Source organism: Pezoporus occidentalis, unplaced genomic scaffold (genome assembly GCF_034315485.1).
Source record: "Pezoporus occidentalis ecotype Australia unplaced genomic scaffold, CSIRO_AGI_Poc_V1 ctg77, whole genome shotgun sequence".
NCBI classification, from domain to species: domain Eukaryota; kingdom Metazoa; phylum Chordata; class Aves; order Psittaciformes; family Psittacidae; genus Pezoporus; species Pezoporus occidentalis.
In genome coordinates, this window is record NW_026916126.1 from 2,193,529 (window position 1) to 2,218,550 (window position 25,022).

At 41.8% G+C, this 25,022-nt stretch overlaps 1 protein-coding gene across 1 annotated transcript in view; it reads left to right on the forward strand.

The window, feature by feature from the left end:
• The window catches only part of UMODL1 (uromodulin like 1), a 46,862-nt gene extending 25,187 nt beyond the window's left edge, over positions 1 to 21,675 (forward strand). Inside the window, exons 13-24 of the mRNA XM_062602551.1 lie at positions 3,718 to 3,757; positions 4,641 to 4,891; positions 5,727 to 5,940; positions 7,468 to 7,631; positions 8,381 to 8,385; positions 8,868 to 9,363; positions 10,046 to 10,188; positions 11,323 to 11,559; positions 12,397 to 12,556; positions 15,812 to 15,896; positions 17,795 to 18,002; positions 19,615 to 21,675. Of these exons, the coding sequence (XP_062458535.1) occupies positions 3,718 to 3,757; positions 4,641 to 4,891; positions 5,727 to 5,940; positions 7,468 to 7,631; positions 8,381 to 8,385; positions 8,868 to 9,363; positions 10,046 to 10,188; positions 11,323 to 11,559; positions 12,397 to 12,556; positions 15,812 to 15,896; positions 17,795 to 17,982 (1,983 nt within the window). The 3' untranslated portion in view covers positions 17,983 to 18,002; positions 19,615 to 21,675. The remainder of the gene's footprint in view (positions 1 to 3,717; positions 3,758 to 4,640; positions 4,892 to 5,726; positions 5,941 to 7,467; positions 7,632 to 8,380; positions 8,386 to 8,867; positions 9,364 to 10,045; positions 10,189 to 11,322; positions 11,560 to 12,396; positions 12,557 to 15,811; positions 15,897 to 17,794; positions 18,003 to 19,614) is intronic.
• Positions 21,676 to 25,022: the final 3,347 nt, after the last annotated feature.

Consider the following 25,022-nt stretch of genomic DNA (forward strand, 5'->3'; position numbering starts at 1 on the left):
GAAATTTGTTCCTGCTGGTGTTTACTCAAACACACCTGTGCTTGGAGAACTGCAGTTTATGCTGGGCTCCTTTATTGCGTTCCTTATCTCCCCTGCCTGTGTTTTTGGAGGTCTTTGATAACTGTGCTGACAGCTCCATCACTGACGATCATATGAATTCTCAAACCCCACAGAGGCCTCCACAGACTCTCACTGTGTGAGGAGTTAAAACCTGTCACTGAAATACAGCTGCCTGCAGTGGGTGCACTGACAGCAGTGTGCATTCAGGCAGAGGTCAGACCAGCTTGGGGTTAGAGACAACTGCAAGGAGGGAAAAGTGCAATCTCTTTAGTAGTGCATGATGTTTTCTTGGATAGCAAATAAGTTTCCCATTGCTCATTACTGGTTTGCACCTTTCTGGATGTGTTAGTGGAGCACAGAGTCGTTTTGGCCTCAAGCTGTCACATCACAAAAACAGTCACAAAATGAGAATGACATGATTAGCAAAGTGAAAAGGGAGTAATTCTCCACTGACCTCACTCTCATTCAGCATCACTCCCTGCCTGAGGCTATTTTGGAATAGCATAGCATTAAAATTGATTCAAATGAATATATTTATTTTCTTCATTCACTAAGATAACTTCATCCAGAAAATCACCACTACAAATATATTAGAGAAATCTGTAAAATGATTGCAGAGGAACTAAAGTAAGTTTTGTGTCAGTTTTACCCAGTTCTCTTCAGGCAGAAAATGATCCCTTTTGATAATAAGGCACTAACTCCTTTTTCTAGCATACTGCTTTTGTGGATCAGCTGGTGAGATGTGTTAGTGTTGATTCCGTCTACCTCTGAGCCGCTGTATATAGGTTATAGCTGCATGGCCACTGTATATGGCAAAACATGTTGTGAGTGTTTTATTACAAATGTGTTTCTAGATGCAAAAAAAAAAAAAAGAAAAAGAAGTTTAGGAAAACAGAAAGATCTGGATTTTTTGTTTTTAAGTTATAAGGAGCAGAAATTGATCCCTTACAGTAAGAGAGGAAAGTTTCATGGGCTTTAAAAGTACTGTCAGGTTCCACTTAAGCAGACTTTGCCAGAGATACTTTTTTTTTATCTCTGTGGAGTCACCATCTAGAATGCAGAGCATTTATAAAACCTGATGTGTATAATGTTCTTTAGCATAGAGCTGCCCCAGTACTTAGGTGCCATGTGGTTAAATTGGCAGCACAGCAAATGGAAATACCATCCTTTGAATAATGTGTAGATGAAAATGAGATAAAAACTTGGTGTGACAACTTGCACTGTCATTATCCAGGCTTGTTTTAGTGTCCTCCTTGCAATGCATCTGGAAAACAACACAGCTAAGGGTGAGAGAGTATTTTCTTCGTCCTGGGTTTTACTCAGCCTGTCATTTGCGACGGCCAAGGAGAATATCATGGCAGCTAGGGCTCGTCCTCAGGAAAACAACTGAGGAGAACAAAAGGTTTGAATTGAAAAGGCGCTCACTGAGGTGCATTAAATACCTGAGTGGAAAAGTTGTTTTGAATGTGGGTGTCTTAACTGCTTCGTAATATCTCAGCTAATGATACCCTTGGCTGCAGTGATCACAATGGTCTGGAGTCTGGAGTTTGCAATCTGGCTGAACATGCTGAGTGTTAGTACTAAGACAAAGGTTTTAGAGTTTAGAAGCTTGCTCAGAGCTCAGTTCAGAGGGATTCTGTTCAAAGCTCCTCTGGGGGCTAAAGGAGCTAGCAAGTGCTGGGAGATTTTCAAGAGTGCTCTCTTTGGAAGCACAGGAACAGCCCATCCCCTGTAAAGGTAAGGGAAGTGAGCAAAGCAGGAGATCCTCTTGGCTTAACTCTGAGCTTCTGAGTCTGCTCCAAACCCAAGAAGCAGCATACCAGAGATGGAAAAGTGGATGGAAACCCATCAAGTGCTACAAGGGCATTACCAGGGTGTGCAGAGATGCAGTTAGAAAAGCAGAAGCTCAGATCAAAATAAAATTGGCCAGAGATGTCAAAAACTACAAGAAAGCAGAAGCAAAAGGAAAATACTGTCTCACTATTGAGCAGGAAAGGTGAATTAGTTGCCATCAATGCTGAAAAGGTGGAGGTTCTCAACACTTTCTGTACCTCTGTCTTTACCAGCAGTGTTGGGACCCAGGTCTTGGGAACAAAGACCCAGGTTGATGCAAATGCAGACCCACTATTGGTGAAGGAAGACTTGGTATGTGAACTGTTACAGGAGCTTGACCCCTACAAATCAATGGGCCCTGACAATATCCACTCAAGGGTGTCCGGCTGATGTCATTGTGAGACTGCTCTCCATAATCTTTGAGAAGTCATGGAGATCAGAGGATGTCCGGGCAGACAGCTAACATTGCCCTGTCTACAAGAAGGGCCTAAAGGAGGATCCAGGAAATTATTGGCTCATCAGATTTACTGATAAATGATATGGAAGGTTATGGCCTGGATCCTCCTGGGGGCTATCACAAGTCACATAAAGTAGATGACTGGGAGAAGCCAGTACGGATTTGCCAGGGGCAAACTGTGCTTGACAAAACCGGTTACCTTCTGCAACAAAAGTAACCTGAGCGGTTGATGTGGGACAAGCAGTGGACATTGTCTGCCTGGATTTCTTCAAGGCTTTTGATGCCGTTTCCCACACCCTCCTCCTAAAGAAACTGACATGTTACTGTCTATATGGTGGGTGGGGAAATGGCTGACAGGCTGCACGCAGAGGGTGGTGGTGAATAGTTCCTTTTCAAACTGGCAACCTGTCACTAGTGGGGTCCCCTAGGGGTCATTATTGGGCTCAGCACTGTTTAGTATCTTCGTAAGTGATCTGGAAGATGGGATCAGGTGTACCCTGACCAAGTCTGCAGATTATACCAAACTGAATGGGGAAGTGGACACTTTGGAAGAGAGAGCCACCCTGTTGGATGACCTGGATAGGCCGGAAGTGGGCTATCAAGAACCTTATGAAGTGCAACAAAGACAAATGTAAGGTCTTGCACCTGTAAAAACATAATATAAGACTGCAGCACAGGCTGGGATCTACCCAGATGGGGAGCATCTCTAGGACCTGGGGGTCCTGGTGAACAGGAAGCTCAATGTGAGTGAACGGTGTGCAGCTGCAGCAAAAAAAAAAGCCAACAGGAGGCTGGGTCAAATCAACAAGGGCATCATCAGTAGAGATAAAGATGCCATTATTCCATTCTACTCAGAACTTGTCAGGTCACACCTGGAGTTCTGTGTTCAGTTTCAGTCCCTGCTGTAAAAAAAAGATGTGGACAGGCTGGAGAGGGTCCAGAGAAGGGCCACAAAGATGATCAGAGGTCTGGGAAACCTGTCGCATGAGGAAAGGCTGAGAGAAGTGGGTCTGCTGACCCTTGAGAAAAGAAGGCTCAGGGGAGACCTCATCACCATGTTCCAGTACTGAAAGGGTGACTACAAAGAAGATGGAGACTCCCCTTTTATAAGGAGTCGCATGGAAAAGACAGGGGTAATGGACATTCCCTTCCATTAGCGCTGGTGTTAATTTTGTCCATGTTCTCTCCCTTTCTTGTTGCACTTCTGGCATAATGATTTCTCCTGCTCTGGCATTACTTGTGTTTCTTTTGTGTGCTACAGCAGTTGGAGAATAAATAATGGATCCCAAAATGTTAGTAAGAAAACCTTATACTCAAGGGTGTTATACATCGAATATTTCCTTCTAGGAAGTTTCCTTTTTTTCTAGCCCCACTTCATCGACCATTATTTTAATAACCGAGGGTGTGGTACCTGTGAAACCATGTAGCCTGCCGGATAAAGGGGTTTGTAGTGCCACCTAGTGGCTAAATGCAAATACCGTCACTGTCCACTGACACTTCATGCCCTGAGACCTTGCTTTGTGAGAAATAATGTGAATAAGGACAGAAACCAACCAACCAAACAAACAAAAAGGACAAAAAAAAACCCCAAACAAACAACAAACCCAATCTCCCAAGCCTTAAGTAAAAAGAAGCACCAATAAAATAAAATCTTCAGGACAGATGAGAAGGGAGTACAGGTGAATCCAGGGATGGGCTAAGAAGATGTCACAGATCTGTGTATTTAATGTCCAGAAGTTCAAACAAAAGCTATGAAAGATGAAAACTTACATACATATCCCTGCATTGCTGAGTTGGTGCTAGATACAGATGCTAAGAATCTCACAGGTAACCACACTCTACAGGTAAACGAAAAATTGGCTTTTTCTGTTGTGAATGTTTGATATTTCTAATACAAACTATTTAAAGTATTTTATTTTCTGGCAGATTTTAAACCTTAATGACTCAGCATGTCTTGGCAGGGTGCATTCATTACCACATAATATATGCCATATCCTTTTGTACCACAGATGTATGTAAATTCTCTATGTGTGGGTTTAGTTGCCAAAGGCATTTGCAGAGCCATGCAAAAGAAACTCGTTATTGAAAATCCATGTCCTCTAAAGCTGAATTAATGTTAGCCTTGTGTTTTGTCTGGGGTTGATCTTATGAGGTGTTGCCATCTGACCTGTGTCTGCTCCTCCTGTGGCTGGTGCTGGGCCTGGAGATGAAAGGAATGGTGCTGGAAAAGCAAATGCTGTTGTACATCCCCCCAGGGCTCCTGCATAAGTCCAGGTGCCCTATCCTATAGACTGCTCTGCTGTGGGACAAGGAACAGCTCTTCCCACGGGTGGCTGCCCTCCAAAGGTACGCAGCCTTGGAGGGCGGAAAGGGAAGAGGTTGAACACACGGCTCCAGTCTTTTTATCTCTTCAAGGTGGGTTGGTGCCTCCATCTGAGCTGGGTGGTGGAGAGGCTGAGCAACCCAACTAATGCAAAGTCTCACGATGGGCTGTGTTTTCCCATCCCGCAGAAAGCAGGGACTATCCTGTTTTCCCCTGTGGTAAGGGAGCTATCATGACTAAGACTAAGTGTGATTTGAAAAGGGTGGCATTTTCTTTCTTAGCTAAGTAGTGATGTCCAAGGTTACTGTGTACTGACTGTGAATGTTTATTTTATCAATTTCTCTAGATTGACCTAAGTTCAGCTGTGATTTGGTGCTGCAATACTTTGAGGGTGACTGTTGCTATTCAGGATAGTGCAGAGCCATTTCCTAGCCTGGTTCTTGGGCTCTCAGGGAGGACAGTGAGTCAGGGCTGTGTGCCCTGACAACAGACAGAATTTGCAGAAGTGATGTGATACTCCTTAGGGAAGACCTTAATGAAATATTTCTGAAATCAGGTTGAAGACTTGGCTCTGGTGAGAAATCACCTGTGAAGAAAGGCTTGAGGTTGGTCTGCTCTAAGCTGTAACATACCTGAGCTGAAGGAACCCTCTGAGACACATAAACAGTGTGGAGCCTCAGGAGGTATCTCCCCTTGCATCAGCAGCAACTCCTTGTATTGGGTTGCCCTCTCTCCCTGAAGGTATTTTGAGAGGCAGAACATGGGAGCTTCCCTGCAGTCTCCTCTCTCCCTTTCTGTTACCAGAGACAAGGAACTGTGCCAAATTACAGACAAGGTATCTTAATCACTTAGCTTATTTCATATTCATAGTTAAATATATACCATACCCTTCAGCTGCTGTGGAGTGGAAACATTATAAAACAAAAGGTCTGCTTCCCTCTAGAGTACGAAGCAAAACTGTGATGCATAGTGCTCTCTCCTAGGCTCTGTACAAAGCCTAAAATGTAATTGCTTCTATCTGTCCATCTCCACCCGCATTTTCTTTTCTTGCAGGTACATAAATCTCTGCCCCCTGAAGTTCTTCAGCAGATGGATGCTGGTCTGATTAAAGTGTTGATAACGGGTATTACTAATGGGAGCACAGTGGTAAGTTTCAATTTACTGATTGCAGAAGATGTGGATATCTACTACATCATCACCACTTTTCATGATGCCTTTGAACACAACTCCTATTTCACAGTTGACAAGAGCAGCCTCTCCATAAACGGTAAGGGGCAGCTTGTATCCAAATAGTACTTCAGAGCTAGAAACATGCTAAAGCCTGTTATTAATCTGTATTTTTGAGGTGAAAGTATCTGTAAAATGGATGAAAAGCCATTCTCTCTCCTTATATTTCTCCTGCTTATCCATCCAATAAGCTTTTTTCCAGAGAATGTCAAAAGATGAAATGAGAATTTAGTTACTTCTGATCCAAAAGGACAAAGCCAACTGCTCTTTTTTGTCTATAGCTAGCATTAATTTTATACAGAAGAGGATATGGAGACGTTAGAAACAGTGGTGACAGAGTGAGGGGTTTATAAACTACCAGAAGAAATAGGTAACACAGACATAAGAAACACAGACATAACTATCTCTGTTTAAAATAATTAAGAAACACATTACTCTCTGCTTTGCATTAGTAATTTTGTGTGAGATAAAACCCCAAGAAACAAATACACAAACGTGAATTCTTCTGCAGTGAGGGTATGTGTTTTCCTCACTCATGGGTGGGTCAGGACTTCAGGTGAAAGTCCACACTTTACCAAAACCAGCATAATGGCTGATTGTCCAGCTTCTTTTCCTTTATGTCAGTAACCAGAAACTTTGTTCTCCTGACTAACTGCTGTTGAATCCCGTTTCACGAGTCGGTGTGTCATCTCTAAAAAAGCATATCAAATTCTGTGTCTATATACATTTGTCCAAAGGGTGTTGTTGTAAGGTACTGACTAGAATTTCACACACAATGACTTCAGAAACATGTACATGGTCTGCCCTGTACATTCTCTTTGCCTGTTACCCTCACAGCTGTGAATCTGGAAAGTTGCACGTCCTGTGAATTATGAAGATCACGACTATCTTGTGGCAGTGCTTTGTAGAGGGCCTGTACCCCTCAAACCTTTGCTGAAAGAAATGTTTTTTTTCAGGGACAGGTCCTCACACAGCAGGCTCTTCGAGTCCCACCTATGGTGGTGTGTCTTTATTTGCACAGTTACAATTAAGTTGTGCCTATAAAAATTTTAAGAGAAACGGAGGTAAAATACATTTTCTTCCTTTCAAAAGCGAAAATTTTAGCCAGATAAAAATTAAGAAAGCAACTAGACTGCAACTTGGACCAGTCACACAACCCTCTTCCTTCACTCATGCTGATCATTTACTTTCCATCTCCTCCAGAGTTTGAAATGGGGAAGGCAGCTGAGGAAGCCCTTGGGTTTAGAAGCACTCCCTTGGGCTGTTGATCAGTTTAGGAGGATAGGAGCTCTGCAACAGGGTACCTGCATTTCAGTGAGTATCTGATGGGCACCACTGGTAGCGCAGCCCCTGGAGGGTTTTTTCGGTGCCCTGAAATTAGTCTTTTAGGCTGTGCTTCTAGTATCCCACCTTTTCTAAACCCAGCAGCTGCCTGACAAGTACAGCAGAGTATCACAAGTGTAATCCCGCCATGATATCATGATAGGACTTGGTTTCAGTTTCAGAGCCATCACATTTTCATTTATACACTCTTCACCTTTGCCTTTTGCTTAAATACACCCAACAGATTATGATGAGTGCGAGAGTGAAGAAGATGACTGCTCCCCAGATGCCTCGTGCCATAACACACTTGGGTTCTACCAGTGCAGCTGCAATGAAGGATTTGCTGATGTGCACCCAGAAAAGCCTGGAAGAATCTGTGAAGGCAAAAAACTATCTAATTATCTAATGGCTAACTGAACCCTGAGCAATCTGGTCCTTCCTGGGTCATGGTCATACTTGCCACAGGTCTTGAAATTTTGCCAGGGATTAATTTGGTTTGCTGTTTTCAGATGGATCCTAACAGGAAAAGTCTTGCAGGGGACTTCTAAGTATTTCTCAGTGAAATACCCTGTCATGAGAGTTTACTATATTCATATTTAATGTTGCCTTTGTAAGGTTCTTTTAACAGTTCTGTTTTCTCAAATTTACTATTAAAATTAGATATGATTGTCAAAATTGCTAGTTATTTCCATTAGCAGGAGCAGAGGGGACAGCAGAGCTCGTACTTATTTTTCTTTCTCATACACTCAAACCAGCACCTTTTCAATTTGGGGTGTTTCCAAAAGTGGGGGAGTTGCAGAAGGGTATCTATAGATGTACAGATTTTATATGTTGCTTGGGAAATAGGTGATATTTGTATGTATAGCCCATCAAAATTATTTAAGAGAAAATTTTGTGCCATGAGACACATCCTTTATGTTTCACTGCAAATTGAGTTTATTATCTCGGTGCTTTCTAAGTCAGCAGTGGATGAATACTTAGGTTATTTCTACCACCAAAGAGCCACAGGGTAACCTCAGGGCCTGTGCTGAACGTCAGATGTTTGACATACTCATTGATCTCAATCTGTGCTTCCCATTTACTCTGCTTGCTTTTTTCCTGAAGCCATGAAAGATTGCTGCTGACATGTTTTTTCAGCTTTCCACTGTGTCTCTCAGGACACGTATGTGCAGTGTGGGCCTGCTGCAGAAAGTTTGTCCTGCATTTCCCCCAAAATGGGTTTTCCAAAGCTCTCAGGGTCATATCTTTGGACAGCAACTGATCACAAAAGGGGCCAGGTGTTTTAACAAACTGCTCCCTTTTGTGCCCCACATCCAGAAGTGTGCAGTCTCCTACAGTACTAGGCAAAAACATATGAACATTTCCTGAACAGCTTACAGTTGGGGATCTCTTCAAGCACTGATCTTCCAAAAGCTGTGTATACGTGTTTTACCTGAACGTGCTAATTACCGCAGCTCTCAGCAAATAAAGCACTTTAGCTTTACTCACAGACACTTTATGTATCTCTTGGGCACTCTCTTAAAACAAAAGTCACAGCTTTGGCAGTAAGTTGAGAGGGTTAAAAAACCAAAAGAAGCTAGTTTTCTGGCAGTAATTGAGTTTCCTCCTAAGAGTTTGCTTTTACCTTATGAAATCAATCTGAAGCTGTAAATTACAACAGAACCTTTATTTTTGGCATTCTTCAGCATTTCCTATCAGCCTGAAGGCAACAGCGATGGATGAGAAACCTGTACGCAGCACAGTTTTACCTGCGACATCTTTGCAAACTTCAACTCATGCTCCTTCCTCTACTTCAGTGGACCTTACTACTGAGCACAAAGGTCTGGAGGACACCACATTCTCCAGTGTGGTGCTGCCTCTTCTCACCATGGATCCTGTGTCAACTCCTGGTGTTTCTCCTCAAGCATCTCCTGTTTCCCTCGTTAAACCTGCCCAGGAGGTTTCCATTAAAGATGCAGTGGAAGTGTTTTGTGGAATCGAGAAGATTGTCCTTGCCATCCAGAAGAGATTTTTACAGCAGGAGTCTATTCCTGAAACCTCCCTGTACCTGGGGGAGCCTCGCTGCAACGTGAGCCTCAGCAATGGCACTCACATTGTGCTGCAGGCAGGCTGGCGTGACTGTGGCACTGAAGTTGAGACTGTAAGTCCCCTGAGCTGGTGAATGTGGAGAAGCCCCAGAGTTTTTTTTGTCAGTGGGAGGGAAGGTATGGGAGGGGCAATGGCAGATCTTTAGCTGGGTGCTACAGTCTATTGACTGCTGAAATGTTGGACTAAGAAATTTCTTTGGAGAAAGAAACCTTTTTCCCATGATGGAAAATTACCTCTTTGGGACTGGGGGGAAGCAAGTAAAAGAAGGGGTAAGAAAGAGACCAGGCAGCAAAACTCAAGGGCATCTCCAAACTGAGAGTAACTTCCCATGCCTTTCAGGGTTCCCTTTGTAGCTGTCGGAAGCTTCTCTTTTCTTAAAAGTTAATTTCACTATTGCATGTACATGAATGCTCCAATTGCCACCAGTAGTGGGGACAAAAAGTGATGGTTATTTCTTTGGATCCCAAATGAAAGGCTGTGCTCAGGCCACACCAAAGTAGAGAAAGTCCCTCGTGGAGCAATAATCATTGCAGACTGAGAAAGAGGAGTAAGGTCGGTGGATTTTCATTGTCTCACTGTACAGCAACTAAAATACAGAGGTTTAATCTGTTTAATTTTTGCAGCTAGGAGAATGGATAGTGCCTAAGCACCTGAAGCTGGTAAGCGTGTAGCTCTGCTATATCCCTGGAAACACTGATGTTCACAGGTTGCGCTTTCTTCTTTCTGCATTGCAGAACATGACTAATACAGTAGTGAAAACCATCCTTCGGAATGATGGTTCTGCTCAGGGAGTAATCCACCACTTAAAAGTTGCTAGCCCCATTCTCTGTGTGTTTCAAAATGATCTCTTGACTTCCTCTGGATACACTGCAGAAGGGTAAGTAACAACTTGGCCTGCTTTGAAATGCTGCTGTGTGGCTAAGAGCTACTACAATGGAAAAATCTCCAGGGACCTTAGCTGTATCCAGTGACTGCTTGCTATGCTAAGTAGTTGGCCATCCTGTGAGTCCTGTGCTCAGGCGATCCCTTCTATCTGCTTCTCTCTTACTCCTTGTAATGTGTCAATAAATCCAACTGCCAAAAAGCTTGGCTGTTGTCTGGCTAAACCACAGATAAAAATATGCCTTTGGGAGCTACTGGTGCAGGTTCAGGAGTCAGAATTCCCAACCTCTCTTTGCGTTCCTGGGCAATCACGTGTAGCACTAACAGTGTGTTCCTGCTTTTAGAACAGAACAGTGATTTTTCAACCAATGTAGGCATGCAGACTGCTATGTGGGTTCTGAGGATTACAATTTTTAACTCCTACAAATACATATTTGATCAGCTTGTAATGCAAGTACTTTTTTATGGAAGGCCCCATCTTCAGGTAAGACGGAATCAAATGCACTGTTCACAGAAAGTCAAGCACATTCTCACAGAAGAGGTGGCAGCACAAGCTTTGCTCTGGTGATGAATGGTCTCACTTCATGCAAGTGCACCTCCTCTCGCCTAGCACCATGCTTATGCTGTCATTACCAAATCCACCTTCTGCTTTATAACCCTGTCCAAATACTGTATTTTCCTTTCTAGCCCCCCACAAAGTCTTTGCGAGGGCCCTTCTCTCTGAGCTTTATCGTTCTCTCATGTCCCTCCCTTACTGTTCAGATTTGCCCCTTCTGTTTTTTTTCTCTTCTGCACTAAGCTTTTTCTCTCCTTGTTTTGAACTTGAAGAGAGTTCATAGTCTTGTTTCCCTTTTGCCTCACTTACCTATCTCTCTCTGCTTTATTTGTGTTGCCAAGACATTCCACCCTTTGGGTTTTCACGCTTGTGTTCCCATACTCCCTGCATTTCCAATTAAAAACTTGGTGCGTTTTCATCCTTTCCTATTGAACAGTGTCCTAACATCCTGGACTGCAGATCACTCCTTACTACTTAAATGGGGAAGGAGTGGAGAAATGGGCACTGATTTATGACTTATAGAAACAAGCAGTCAAATCTGTGGTCTTTAAAGGAGGTTTATTGGTGTTTCAGACTTTACACCATCTTTGAGGATCTGCATGGATCTGGACACTTCAGAACAGAAATGCAGTTGTTTATTGGAAACTCCCCAATACCAAAAAATTTCAGCATCTCTGCCAGTGATGATGTGCTGATTGAAGTGGGAATCCAGAGAGCAGACAGCAAGCTCAAGGTGGTCCTAACTGATTGCTGGGCAACTCCAACTAATAATTCAGTGGATCCCCTCTCATTTGTTTTTATCAGCAACAGGTACAGCAATGCCACTCACAAATAACATGTCATACCTTAGATCTTCCAATGGTGCTGAGTAGTAATGTGTTATGTTTTAAATGCCTTTTATGTGTGTTTTCATCATTCTTGTACACAGTCCCTTACCATTTGGACTGGTCATACCTTCTTTGAACAAGAAAGGTAGGTATGAAAGGAAAATGTTTTCAAAGGGAAATATGATGGTTCTTTGAGTTTGTCTTCCCCATAGTTTTCTAAAGGAGCTGTACTTCTGACCTGAACAAATAGGTGGCTTTGGCCACTACTTTCCTATGGTAGTGAAAGAGCATTTGAAAAGTGTGTACTTCATCTGTGGTTCATCTTACCAAGGACTTAGGTGCCTCTTGGTAATCAAGACATAGGTTAGTTGATTCCTATGTGTTGTGACTCACACATAATATTAACGCAGCCTCTGGTAAAAGGGGAGGTTTATCCTGTCTGAATCCCTGATCTCACTCCAATGTCATATTCCCTGTGCTCACCTGCCACTTTAAAATCCAGGATAGTCCTTTTGCACAGTAACAGAAGCTATTCTTTTTTTTTATGTTCCTTCAGTTTTTGTTTGGTGAAGCCAGGTTTAAATCCTTCTGTCACTCTTTCTCTTCTTTTCCAACTCTCCAACCATTTCTCAAATCTTCTGTTCTGTTTGGTTACTGTCAGAATAAAGCTGCAAATAGCCCCTACACTGCTGGAGAGCTGCTTCACAGAGGGCCTGGCTGTGACTTTGTAAAGGAGCCTTGCAACCTAAGTTATGTGCTATAACCAGAACATGCTTTCTATAGCCCTAGCTGCTATGTATGTTTTTCTCTTCCTTTTCAGCTGTCCCATCCCAAATACATACACCACACTGCTAGAGAATGGGAATTCAAGCAAAGCACAGTTTAAGATGAAAATCTTTTCCTTTGTCAACAATTCTGTGGTTTACTTACACTGCAAAATTCGTATTTGTATGGAGAGACCAGGAAGCACCTGCAGGACAGTAAGTGTTTTGCTCCAATATGCTATTTTTCTCTAACATGCCATATGCAGTCCTGCTATGGAATTGAAGGTGTAATGTTTTCAAACACGGTTTAAAATAGCTCTTGAAGTTTTCCTTCATTTTCTGCTGAGAGTAGATACGGGTGGGAAAGAACTACAACCATATGGAAGTGTCCGCCTTTCTGCCTCTTCCTCATCCTTGTAGTTAAAAGCATGGAGCTTGCACAGAAATGGGCAAACTGAAGTTGGGGGGACCTGAGAACTGAACATTTTACCTCTGCACATGGGTGGCTAGAAGGCAGTGAAGAGGAGTTGTAATGAGATAGGCTATTCAGAAATGTCTCAGCTCAGACAGACATGTCACAATAAAACAAGCACCCATATTAGCAGTGTCAGCAGGCAAGTCTGAGTACATTTATTTGGGATGTTTTTTCTGTCCTTTTTTTCTTTTCCTTAGGGGTTTGCTTCTCCAGGTGAGAGTTTAGGTGCCAGGAAAGGAAACATGGTGGCATTAAGTTTCTAGGGCTGTGACTCCAATAGTTTATTGTGGCTTTTTAAAGGCCTATTGCTTTTTGAAGCAATAAACCAAGCAGTGTTCTGATGACAACTTGTTTCTAAATATCTATGCTCCAAAGCATTGCTTTGTTTCTTTTTACTTCTATATAAGTGATACACATTGCTTCATCTAAAAATGTGCTGCTACCATAGAAAAATTTAAAAAAATAGATTTTGATGATGGCTTTTTTTTTTTCTTTATAGCAGACATGCAGGAATTCTCTCCCTCTGCCAGCCTTCCTGGCTTTTTTCCTGTAAAGGATGTTTTCATTAGCAGTTTGGAGTTCTTCCATTGTTTAACACTTTCCTCTAGATCTAAATAACTCAGTTTAAGACCATTACAAAGCAAATGATCTCTTCCTAAAAGATTAAAAATGACTAGCAGAAGATAACAGTTTCCTTTCCAAAGTAAAAAGCTTCCTCCATGTTAAACCTCCCCAGCAAACTAGTGACAGGAAACACAACTGACAGATTGAAAGATGGCTCCAATTTCACAGCTGAACTTGCACAGTGAAGATCGGTGCTTCAGCAGCCACCTTTGGAGGAAGTGGTGCCCTCCCCAAGTTCACTGCAGTGGTGCCCTCCCCAAGTTCACTGTGTGTTCTGCACAGCTGAGAAGGGACACGGTGGTGAGTGCAAATCAGGGACATAAGAGGGATGGACACGACAGGGACTATATGGGCTGGTATGGTTGCTGTAAGGAACCAGTTGCTTTGCTAGGAGTCTCTGAGTTTGGCTTTAGCTGTACGGATTAGAGTTTTAGAACATGGTTAACTAAAGAACTGACTGATCTGAATTACAGGCTTCTGTGATGGGGTAATTCTGCTAGCCCCAGATGAGGTTTGATTCACATTGACATCCCCAGTAAACAAGGCACAGCACAGTTAGTCAGTGAGGCCCTCCTCTTTCATATATATATATATATGAGAGATACAATTTTTTCTCCTATGCAAAATTTACCCCCATGAAAAGTTAGTGAATTCAGTATCCGAGATTGAGATTGAAGTTATGCAGAGAAGACAGGTACTACGCACATGCACACAGGATGACAATGGCTTTTACAAAGAAGAGAGGGAGAGCTGCAAAAGGTGAAAAGGCCAAGGAAAATGGAAGCAAGAGCAAAATGTATTTGGAAATAATGTGAGATGGCTGGTAAAGTGCCCAGGGTCTAGGATGTGATCCTCTGATCCTTCTGTTAACCTGGAAAATACTGACTTGCTTAAGGGCAGATTTGCATCAGCCCTTTGCCTACAAAATTGAGACTTAGATCTTGTATATTATTTCTTCTTTCCCAGTCTTTTTATTCCTTGTTTTACGGCAAGAGAGAGGAAGGTACTCTGTAGTTCAGAGTAGAAAAACCACAGACAGACCAGGGAGCAATGTAGTAAGAAATGAGTAAGAAACATGACTTTGAATGGGAAGGAGAGTGATGTTCCACTTTCATTCATATGTTTGGTGGAATGTGGCTGCTCCACGGCCACATGGAACCAAGAAATCATTGATGTCAAGTAGCTATGTAATTGTTTTCTCTAAATCTGCCTAGCTGGGAAAGCTATTCAAGGGTAGGCGAAAGTCATAGCTACACGGGTGTTTTTCTGGGGGCTGATGCTGACAGTAGAGGTTTTTCAGTGTAACCAGGCTGGTAGTGCTGGTAAGATATTTTTGTATAGACAAGCTGGTTAAGACAGGCCTGCATATCCCTGGTTCCTTTTGCTGATTTTAGTATGGTACCGCACTTTCTCTGTTTTTATGTGCACTACCAGGAGAGCCACAGGATCTTCCGAATAACCTCAAAGGGTTACGCTTCCCCTCAGAAACCTATAGGCAGCAAACAAACTAAATGGTGCTACTGAGGAAATGTGCAGAAGATGTGCGTGCTGTGCATTCTACAGGTGCTGCTCACACAAAGCTAAAGCACCTCATCCCCAACATTTCACAGGGCAGGGCTTTCAAGCTAGTAGTTCCCAGATTAGTAGTTTACGTGTCACTGAAGAGCTGTGCATTACTTCAAATGACAGGTTGGATATAAGGAAGAAATGTTTTACTGTGAGAGTGATGAGAAACTGGTAGAGGCTGCCCAAGGAAGTTGTGGCTGCCGCAACCCTGTGAGTGTTCAAGGCCAGTTTTTATGGGGCTCTGAGCAACCTGGTCTAGTGGGAGGTGTTCCTGCCCATGGCAGTTGGGGGTGGAACTGGACGATCTTCAGGTCCCTTCCAACCCAAACCATTCTTGATTCTATGACACACAGCTTGGTAAGGGCTGAAAGTTGCCGCTGCTTTTGCCGCTGCTGGTTGTAGTATCTGTAGTATCTGTTGTGCCTGCCATGGACAGTAGAAACATCCAAACAAAAATATGTGCAAAGTCCTGGTGTACAGAAATAGTGAGAAGTTTATTCTTCTGTAAGGTTTCTCTAAACTAAGTAGGAAGTTAATTGAAAAGAAAGAGACTGTCTGTGTGAAGTGCCTGCTCACAGCAGTGTCTTCCAGTGTGACTAATCACAGATTTTATACTGATGTTTCCTTATTGCTATTTCTTTTGAACTTCCATTTGGTGCTCATTTCAGTTTAACAAAGCATAACTTTAAGAAATAAAAACCCCAGCGAGTGAGAATTGCACTGGGCTTTCACATACTCATTCAAAGGCTTTTTATTTTTAATTAGTAAACCATATTACTTGTTAAAGTTTGAATTGATTGTTTCAGAGATGCCGTGCAGTTCGACTCATGAAGACTGGTGAAACCATCGCTACGCACAGAACATCTTGGGGACCCCTATGTAAATCAGCTGGTGAGTCATGAATAGATGCCTGAGGGAACATGAAGTAACTGTCACTTCAAGATTCTTTTTGACTGGCAAAAGAACGTGAAGACCTGTGATATAAGGTTTCCATGCCCCCCTGCATGTTCTTCTGAGGAGCAGCATTCTTACTGAAGCCATGTGGCAGTGTGGAAAAGCATGTGCCCTCCACGGTGAAGTGCCTCTCAGATTGTCAATGGAATGTAGAAAAGAAAAGGATGAAGTGCTTCATGTAGCTATTTGCACAGGGTAGCAAGTACAAAAGGCACAAAATCAAACTGTTATTAAAATTGCAAAGTGTGAAAGCAGCTGTAATCTTTTAGATTGCAACCAGTCTTCCAAGTGTTCACGTTCTTGTTAGACAGCAATAATGCTGAGCTCTGAAGTCCAAAATAAGAGGAGATAAAGAGATGGTATTGTGTTTCCTTGGATTCTCTGGCATTGACTTCATTGCTACCAGGAGAGAAAGTGGCAGAGCACAGCTGATGAACACCACCTTGATCAATCTGGTGGAGTGGTACAATACAGGTTAACAAAGAATGAACACTAGCAGTGTGTACAAGCAAGGTCTAACTTGTTACTCATCTGCCTCTTCTGCGTTAACTCCACCTATGTTTTCAAGGGCACTTGTGGCCTCTAACATTTTCAGGCATTTGGCCTCCTCCAGTCATTTACATTCACATCTTATTCGCATAAAACACTCATTGAGAGTATTTGTACACATCAGTACCAGGGTTCTAACACATAACTACTGGGAATAGATAGAAGTCACCCCCTTTCCTTCTGCTGGTTGCCTGTTTTGCCAGTCACTTAAGGCTATTTTGACTGTGGAGGTAAGTTAATGCTGGACTGTTAGTTGGTTCAGGGTATTTTTTTCTTCTCTGCTGTGACAGTCACAATGTTCTTTTGGACATAGAAACTCTCTCTGGTGTAGCATATTGTATTTTTCTTCCATTATAGGCAAGTATTAATCTGTTAGAATAGGTGTTCAGCATTCCTTTCTGAATTAGTTCTTTTTTTTTTTAAACTCAGCAATTACAGCTTTCTTTGTACAGCACTTACAGTGTGTAGATCTCACTCCCATTTTCACTGGAGATCCCAGTGCATTTCCAGTATTGATAAAGGGTCATTATATAAAAGGAACTCTGGTGAGCGGAGCTTTATTTGTGTTGTACTACACTGATTCATAGGCAAAGGTGGCACTACTAGATGTTGTCTCCTACTTCCAATTTGGATGCTCACATCACATTTTAAATGTGAGGCTAGATCATGCATCTCTGTGTGGAAGGAGACAACATGAATTATGATGTCAGGTAAACTGCTGGCAGTGAAACATGAAAAAATCTTTAATTGCTCTGCCTATACAGCTTGGCCACATGCCTGCTCCACTGACCAGAATGGGATCTTAGAGGTCCATCACACATAAAAAATCCTCCCCTAAATACTTTCGTGTTTAAAAAAATGTTGCAGATGAGCATAAAGCAAATTAAGTGGGTTTTAATAACCATAGATGAATGGGAGCAGGATTAAGATAGGAGAATGCTTCACCTCTAGGCAGATGAGTATTTTATTCTGAAAATAAGGCAGCATTTTGAAGTCATCACTTTAATTCTTATTTTAATAGAAAATTACAGAGTTAAATTTGAAAGACACATCACTCTCAGGTGTGCAAGGACTCTGCACTTGTATGTAAAAAGAGAACTTGGACTGTGGCTCACATACTTTTCCATAAGAATCACCCACCCCAAAAGGCTGATTTACTTCAGTATCGACAGCTCTGTGCTCCAATGTGCATTTTGGCTAATTTGTGGGCAAGGCTTTTTTCTTACTTAGGAAAAGATTTGGGAATTTAAAACCTTTTTCTTTCAAATCTTGGGTTTTTTTTTCAGGATCTGATTTGAAGAGACAGAAGGAGGCTGCCATGGGAGTTGGATACATCATCCTCATTGCCTTTGCTGTGTTTGGCGTTGTGCTGGGAATTGTGAGCCTTCTCATCTTCACATACCAGAGAAAGACGGGAAGATACAACTTCAGAATCAAGTCTGACAACTTCAGCTACCAAGTGTTCTACGATTAGTGATTTCCAGATTACCAGATGTAAGTACTGAATTATGATCTGTTACTTTTATTTTTTTAGCTGTTTATCTCTTCCTGAAATGGTTAAATACTTGCAGATGAGCATCCTCTGTTTACGGGTATTTGAACCTCTTGTCCTGTTTGCTGTGGATGGAGGTCATAGAAGTAAGAATGAAATTTCTACTGTTCTTGCTGTTTTCAAATGCTACAGACTACAAAGGAGGAAGACAGCTTTCTCTTCATCTTCCTTCATGGCTTCAGTCTCGGAGCACATGGCACACCACTTTAGAAGTACACCAATGACCCGTTCCACAAAAAGTGTATCCCTTTTGGTTTTGGATCATGAAGTGGTATAACAAGAGAAATTTTACCACTCTCTTTATAAATCTGCTTTGGAAGTTATCCCTTTGTGCAAAAGCTTGGGTTTTTCTGATTTTTTTTTTGTTTTTTTGTTTGTTTGTTTTGGTGTTTTTGTTTGTTTTTGTTTTTTTTTAGGGTGTGTTTTGCAAGAAAATAGTGGGATTTTAGACATAAAGAGCTTGAAATATTATTAATGGATCAGCAGTACTTACAAGGGCCTGCAGAGGGTCTGGAAAGACAGCTCTGAGGAGTGTTGACCACTACCATATGTTCTGCCTCTGCAACTTAAGAACCTAATACTTTTCCAGAACATTGCAGAATTCAGCACTTTTTCTGTAAAATGAGTATGTTCTAGCTACTCATCACCATTTGTATGTTTGCCCCTTTAAGAGGAGGAGAGATAGATAGGTGAGAAAGCTGGCTGCTGAAAAAGAACACCTAACACTGCTTCACAGCTCAAGGATGGGAACAGGCTTATTTGATGTAGTTACAAGAGTTTGTCAGTAACTCTTTCCTGATAGAGGCTTCATACAAGATAATGCAGCTTCCATGACCACAGGAAATCTAGGCTCATCATGATGGTATTTACAGAGAATTTAGTTCACTAAGTTCAATGACTCAGTATGTATCACAGAGAAAGGTCAGGGGAGACTTTATTCCAGCTATCAGTTCCCAGAATCTTCCATTGTCATGGTTAGCTCTATTTCCACCAGTCTTACATTATGAAGACCGTACTCTGTAGTCATCTATGGGAAGTTCCTAGGAAGTCACTATAGGTGAGGGTGATGCTCTGATTGTTTCCCAAAGGCTGAGAAGGGCTTCCTGTTAGGAGCCCAAAAGGAAGGTACCCAGGTTTTTTTGTACAGCCAGCAGCTGTACAGTTCCATCAGTGATAAAGATCCCACCAGAGAGCCATAATCCAGTGTAAAGAGGACACGTAGGTCCCTGAAGTCAAAACCTATATATGAAGCCTTTGAGTCTCTCAGCTGAGAGAAGAATAGCTTGTCTTCATTCATCACTCTGAATCATTCATGAGTGGTCATGGGTGACTGCAATATTTGACAGCAATGGAAATTCTATAGTTGTGCTATGAAGCTGTAGCACAAAGGATATCGTAAAGCTCATAACATTATACCTTACGTTGAAGACTCAGCTAAGGGCTCCTTTTAGATGCTGAAACTACTCAGCTTTTATTTCCCATGTATTTACTTACCTTGGAAGGTAGCTGATTACCTTTCTCAGTCACTATCAGTTTGCTTTTTATTTTTTCTAGTTGTATCACGTCTCATCACATGAAGAACTGAAGCTTGTCTTCATTCAGCATTTGGCTTTCATCATGCTTCACAATGGTGGTCATGACTATTTACAGCACCGACTCTTCTAAACTAATGTTGTATATAAAAAGCTTCAATCCATCCTTTTTTTTACTTATGTATTTGTTAATCTGGCTCTTCCCTGGTGTCCTGAGAACTATTTGTCCCTGCAGCTCCAGGTTGAAGTGAATTTTGGCAGGTTTTGTTAAGGATAAAATAGAAGGGAAAAAGAAAGACTTACTAGTTCTCTAATCAAGTTCCAATATTTGGCTCTCCCACTGTGCAATGTTACCATGTGCTCATCTTGACATCACTTGTGCCATTACTACTGACAAGCTGCATGTTTCTATAAATATTCCAGGAAGTAAATCAAAAAACCCTTAGAGAGACTTCCTTTTCAGTTTGTAATTCACTATTTACTTAAGGTGAGGTTGAAACTTCGAGATACAGCTTCAAACATTGAAGACCTAATTGTGCAATTCCTTAAGCATACAGAAGCTGGAGAGCAACTATTGGATTTGCCACCAGATAAAGAAAAGGCACCATGAATCTGAGGCTTAACCTATTCAAGAGTGTTCTTCAGCATGAGTTTTGAGATTTGAATGTAAATTCCTTTATTAACAAGGACTCAGTGAAAAAAAAATAGAAAAAAGAAACTATTTTTGTTACTGGCAGCCCCATTTTTGCAGATATGTCAATAGGTACCTACATATTCTGTTTAATTACACCACAATCATTGTGCAGTCAAACCACAGAGTATGGTGCCCGCCTGAGTGAGAGCACTCCAATTGCAACTGAATTGGAGTTATAAATTTGAGCTGAATTTTGCCTAGCTGCAAGATCCTACTGTTAGAGCAGCAGCACAGATTCAGTTTACATGCTCCACTGGTTACAACAACAGTCTGCTCAGCTGGATAAACTGGAATACAGTAAGCATCTCTGGCAGGACTCTTTCCTAGGGCATTGCTCTTCACTCTCTTAAACCTTCCAGCTCCAACCTTGGCTGCTCCAAACCTCCACTTCAGTGAGTGTGTTAGAAGACTGGAGAGTAAAGCAGTGTGGTAACTTGTCCCCACCACCCCTTGATTCTCACTGCCACATGCACTCCTACACAGTGACAGAGTCTGCTATGTCTGGGTCATATGTAATCCAGTGGTTTACACTAAACAAGCTAATTCCTCTATAAGTTCAATGGACACCATTATAAATACATCATGTGGAAATTGGTCATTAACTTGAATTCACAAATACTCTTAGTAGCTATATCTCATATTTTGGATACTGTTGTTTTTTGTTGGTGTGTTTTTTTTCTATTTTGGTACAGAATAGCATTAGAAAGCTGCTTTTTTCACACGTCACCCCCTCCACCCCCCAGTCCAATTTCTGCTAGCTATTAAGATTACTGGGTAAAGGACTTCTACATTTTGCAAAAGGTTGTACTGATTTATCTTTGGTTATATAGATACCTTTAAAATATATCAATAAATTTCAGAATAATAATTTGCATTCTGATTTTGATTCAAGTGAATCTATAAGGAACAGAAAACTTTGAGCTGTCATTTCTTTGCTGAAATGCCAGATATCAGATCCTGATATAAAAAAAAGTTCCATTTGGTTTCAAATTATTAATGAAACTGCAAATTATCTTTGCAATCTCAGAGTGTGATGAACATAACCACTAGCTTTTGATTATGTAGGTGTCTCTTAACTTTTGCTCAATTTGCTTTCAAATATATAATGTGTTTGCCTTCTGGACACAGTGAAAGGAGAAGCTATTTTACTACAAATATTTTTCTAGTTTTTAGTACTTACAGTCCTGAACTGTTTGAAAGTGACAGGACTAGAGATTTGCCTATTGAATTCAGCGGAGCTATGCCATTTACAAAAGCTGAGCCCTCGTCTTCAGGATGAAATGCAAAACTGTAGCTTGTCTTTGGTACCCTCTATGCTCAGCAGAAACTGCTATTGTGACTGAGTCTGTTTAGCAGAGTTTTGGTGTCTTAATAAAAGCATTGCTGTAACCTTGGTGGCTTTGTACTGTTATATTTTCCTTTTATGATTTAGTCACAAGTATTATGATGTGCATTGTGTGGATGTGGCAACTTCTAAAGAGCTGTTCAAGTGGTAGCATAGTGTGCAAACATCACTCAAAACACAATACATAATGTTATCCAAACACCAACAGAGTGCCGTTGCCAGTCCCTTCTGAACGTTTTATAGCCATTGGATGCAGTGCTCTGGTCATGATGTTTGTTCCACCACATTTCAGTGATAGTGACTAGATTGCAGCTTGCTAGCTGCACAGTGGCTGATTTCAGCTCTTCCATGCTGTGTGCACTGGTACACAGGCACATAAGCCAGGCTATGGACCATGTCACCCTTTTTAGAGGAACGCACCCTAATCCCTTTGAGGCATTTCACAGGTGTTTCCTATCAAGGAGGAAATGTATGAGGTGCATTAGGATCCCTCTGTCTCTACTGTTTCACCCCATCTGCTGCTCAGACAAGTTTTGATTGCTTTGGAGGGTTTATGGCTTGACTGCTGTGGTTAGTTCCCCATATCAGTGATCAGGCAATTTCACCAGATAAGTCATTCTGAGAACAAGGAGAAATCTAGAGGAGCACACTGACCAACCCCATTTCCAGTCTGGTGTTGCACACCTTTTGTTCTGTTAAGGAAACACTGGATCTAGATAATGATTTGAGACAATGGATAAAAAATATGGAGAAATGGAGATTTAGTTTTGACCTCTTACATTGTTTCCTAAGAAGCACTTAAGATCAGTGGTATGTATGCTTAGGGTCTCTATGGTTCCCTGAGAACACAACACTGTTGACGCCTGATAAAAAGACACATCATTAGTCCTTTCTCTCATATTATAATGTTGCCAAACTCGGGTCCCAGGAGGGATGGGAAAAAGCTGATGTAATTGGAAAATTTCCTTGTCCATTAAAATATAAAGGAGCTGACTTTTCAATGTCTGTCTGGAAAGTTTTCTTGTAGGCTGCGGAAGGAAACAGGTTAAAGGAACTGAAAATGTCTAGCTGCAATTAATCTGAAAACATGATGTTGGCTACCGGTATGGATCTGGTAAGAAGCTGAGAGCACAGAGCCACCTAATGGCTTCTTTGATTTGCTCCATAACATCTACACTGCCTGGGGGTCTGTCCTGCAGGGCTTGTGGCGAACCTGCAACTGAGTATTTTCCTCTCTGTAGAATAACTACCGTTCTTCAAGACAACTCTCTTTTGTTTTTCAGATTTCTCTTCTCTTCTCTCCTTGCTGTCTCCTGGTCCTAGCAGGCCAGCTGTGGACAGTACTTCACTCTAGAGTTATCAGGGAATCTCTGCCTCTTTCTTCAACTCACCTCTCTCCAGCTGTGTGGACAGCTGCCACCTCTTGCTAAAGAAGCTCTCGGGCACATAGTCTGGATGTGACACTGTCTGCCAGGGGGTAACACAGGAGACTTGTCAATGCAGCACCTTTCCACACACACCAAATTCCCCTGGAAGTGGAAAAAATCCCACTGCCTGTTCCTGGGGCATGCATAAGCATCATATTTGCTTCATACTCCTCCCATGCTACCTGCCCTTTCTTCTGCACACTTTAGGCTTCCTTTTTATGTTTGAATTTGTCCAGGAGCTACTTGTTCATCCACACAGGCCTCCTGGCATTTTTGTCTGACTCCCTCTTTGTCAGGATACATTGCTCCTGAGCTTAGAGGAGGTCATCCTTGAATATTAACCAGCCTTCTTGGGCCCCTCTTCCCTCCAGGGCTTTATTCCATGGTACTCTACCAAGCAGACCCCTGATGAGACCAAAGTCTGCTCTCTTGAAGTCCAGGGTAGCAACCTTGCTGTGCACCTTCCTTGGCATCCTACGGATCTCAAACTCCACCATTCCATGGTCACTGCAGCCAAGGCTGCCCTTGAACTTCACGTTCCTCACCATATGAATGAACTTCACATTCCCCACCATATGAATGGCTTTGCTGGGGAGTTGAAAGCAGTAAAAGCAAAGATGCACTGTACTAAGACATGGCACAAATACCGGTTGTTGTTATCAGTGGGAAGACACTACATTTCTGATTACAACAAAGGAATGTAGTAAGTCAATAGCATAGGGCCATTTCAGGTGTTCCTTTCTCTGATGTGTGTGGATTTAGTCCATGAAAATACCAATATTAGTTTAAGAAACAGCTCTGGGGGGAAGTGCTAGAATAACAAACCTGGAAGTTACTAAACGTATATGCTCCTAGGGAGGCCATGAAATCTCCAGTGGTCTGTATTAGTAAGTAGCAGAAGAGGGACACTATTTTATCTTCAGAAGTACTGTCTCATAAGAGAAGCCCAGGATATAGGACATCCAGTATATAGGGCAAGAACCACAGTCTGGACATCCTTGCATACAGATTTTGGCTTTCATAGAAGTCAGGTGAGAGTCAGATGTCATTTCAGGTAACAAGGTGGTACTTCTGATACATCTGTACGACAACAGAGGTGCCTTCCTCCTGTTCAAGGATAAGATGTTATGGCTGTAGCCAAACAAGTGAAAAGGAGGAGAACAAGCAAAAAGGTAGTCAAATAAATGCTGGGAAACTCAGGAAATTGCCAGCAGTATCAAGTATCTCTAGTATCTATGAGCTGATTTTTAAATGGACTGCAAAATGTAGCCTCAACCAACCTATCAGCTGTGACATTTGGTTTTGTCTTGTGTTCTAGAAAAGCTGTAAAAATTAAAGTTGGATTCAGTAAATGTCACATTTAGTAAACATCCCGTTTACTTATTTTCATATCCTTTGCTGAGTAACTTAGTGGACAATGTTATATTCTCACTGAGCAGGTGTGATACAGTGCACAATTAAATATGCTAGACTAAGCTTAAGACAGGTGCTCATATATAACACTTAGTAATTAGTCTCTCAAAGTTGGCACTAGGACAAACGCAACATCCTTCTATTTTCACATACTAGTAACAGCCACATTTGTTCAAAATATTGCTGATCCAGCCTTTCAAATTGCCAGATGCCAAAGACAGCTACTAAATAGGAACATTGTTTGTGGCTGGCATTTCATATCAAAGCTCTAGACAGTACAAGAGGCAAAACCAGATATTTCCTGAGTGGATTTGAAGAGTTCAGGTATTACTGAATATTAGCCATGAATAATCCACACTGTCAACAGTGTTATTAGCTGCCAGCACATTCCCAAGGATATAGTGATATTGTTTGCTGAAAAGATTTTACCTAAATGAAAATTCTACCCAAATGTGTCTGACAGAAAGGCAGTCTCTTCTTGGAATTCAGAGTCACCTTCACAGTTTCTTGGTGACTGGGGGTAAAACTGTGTTAGCCTGTTGAGAATACTG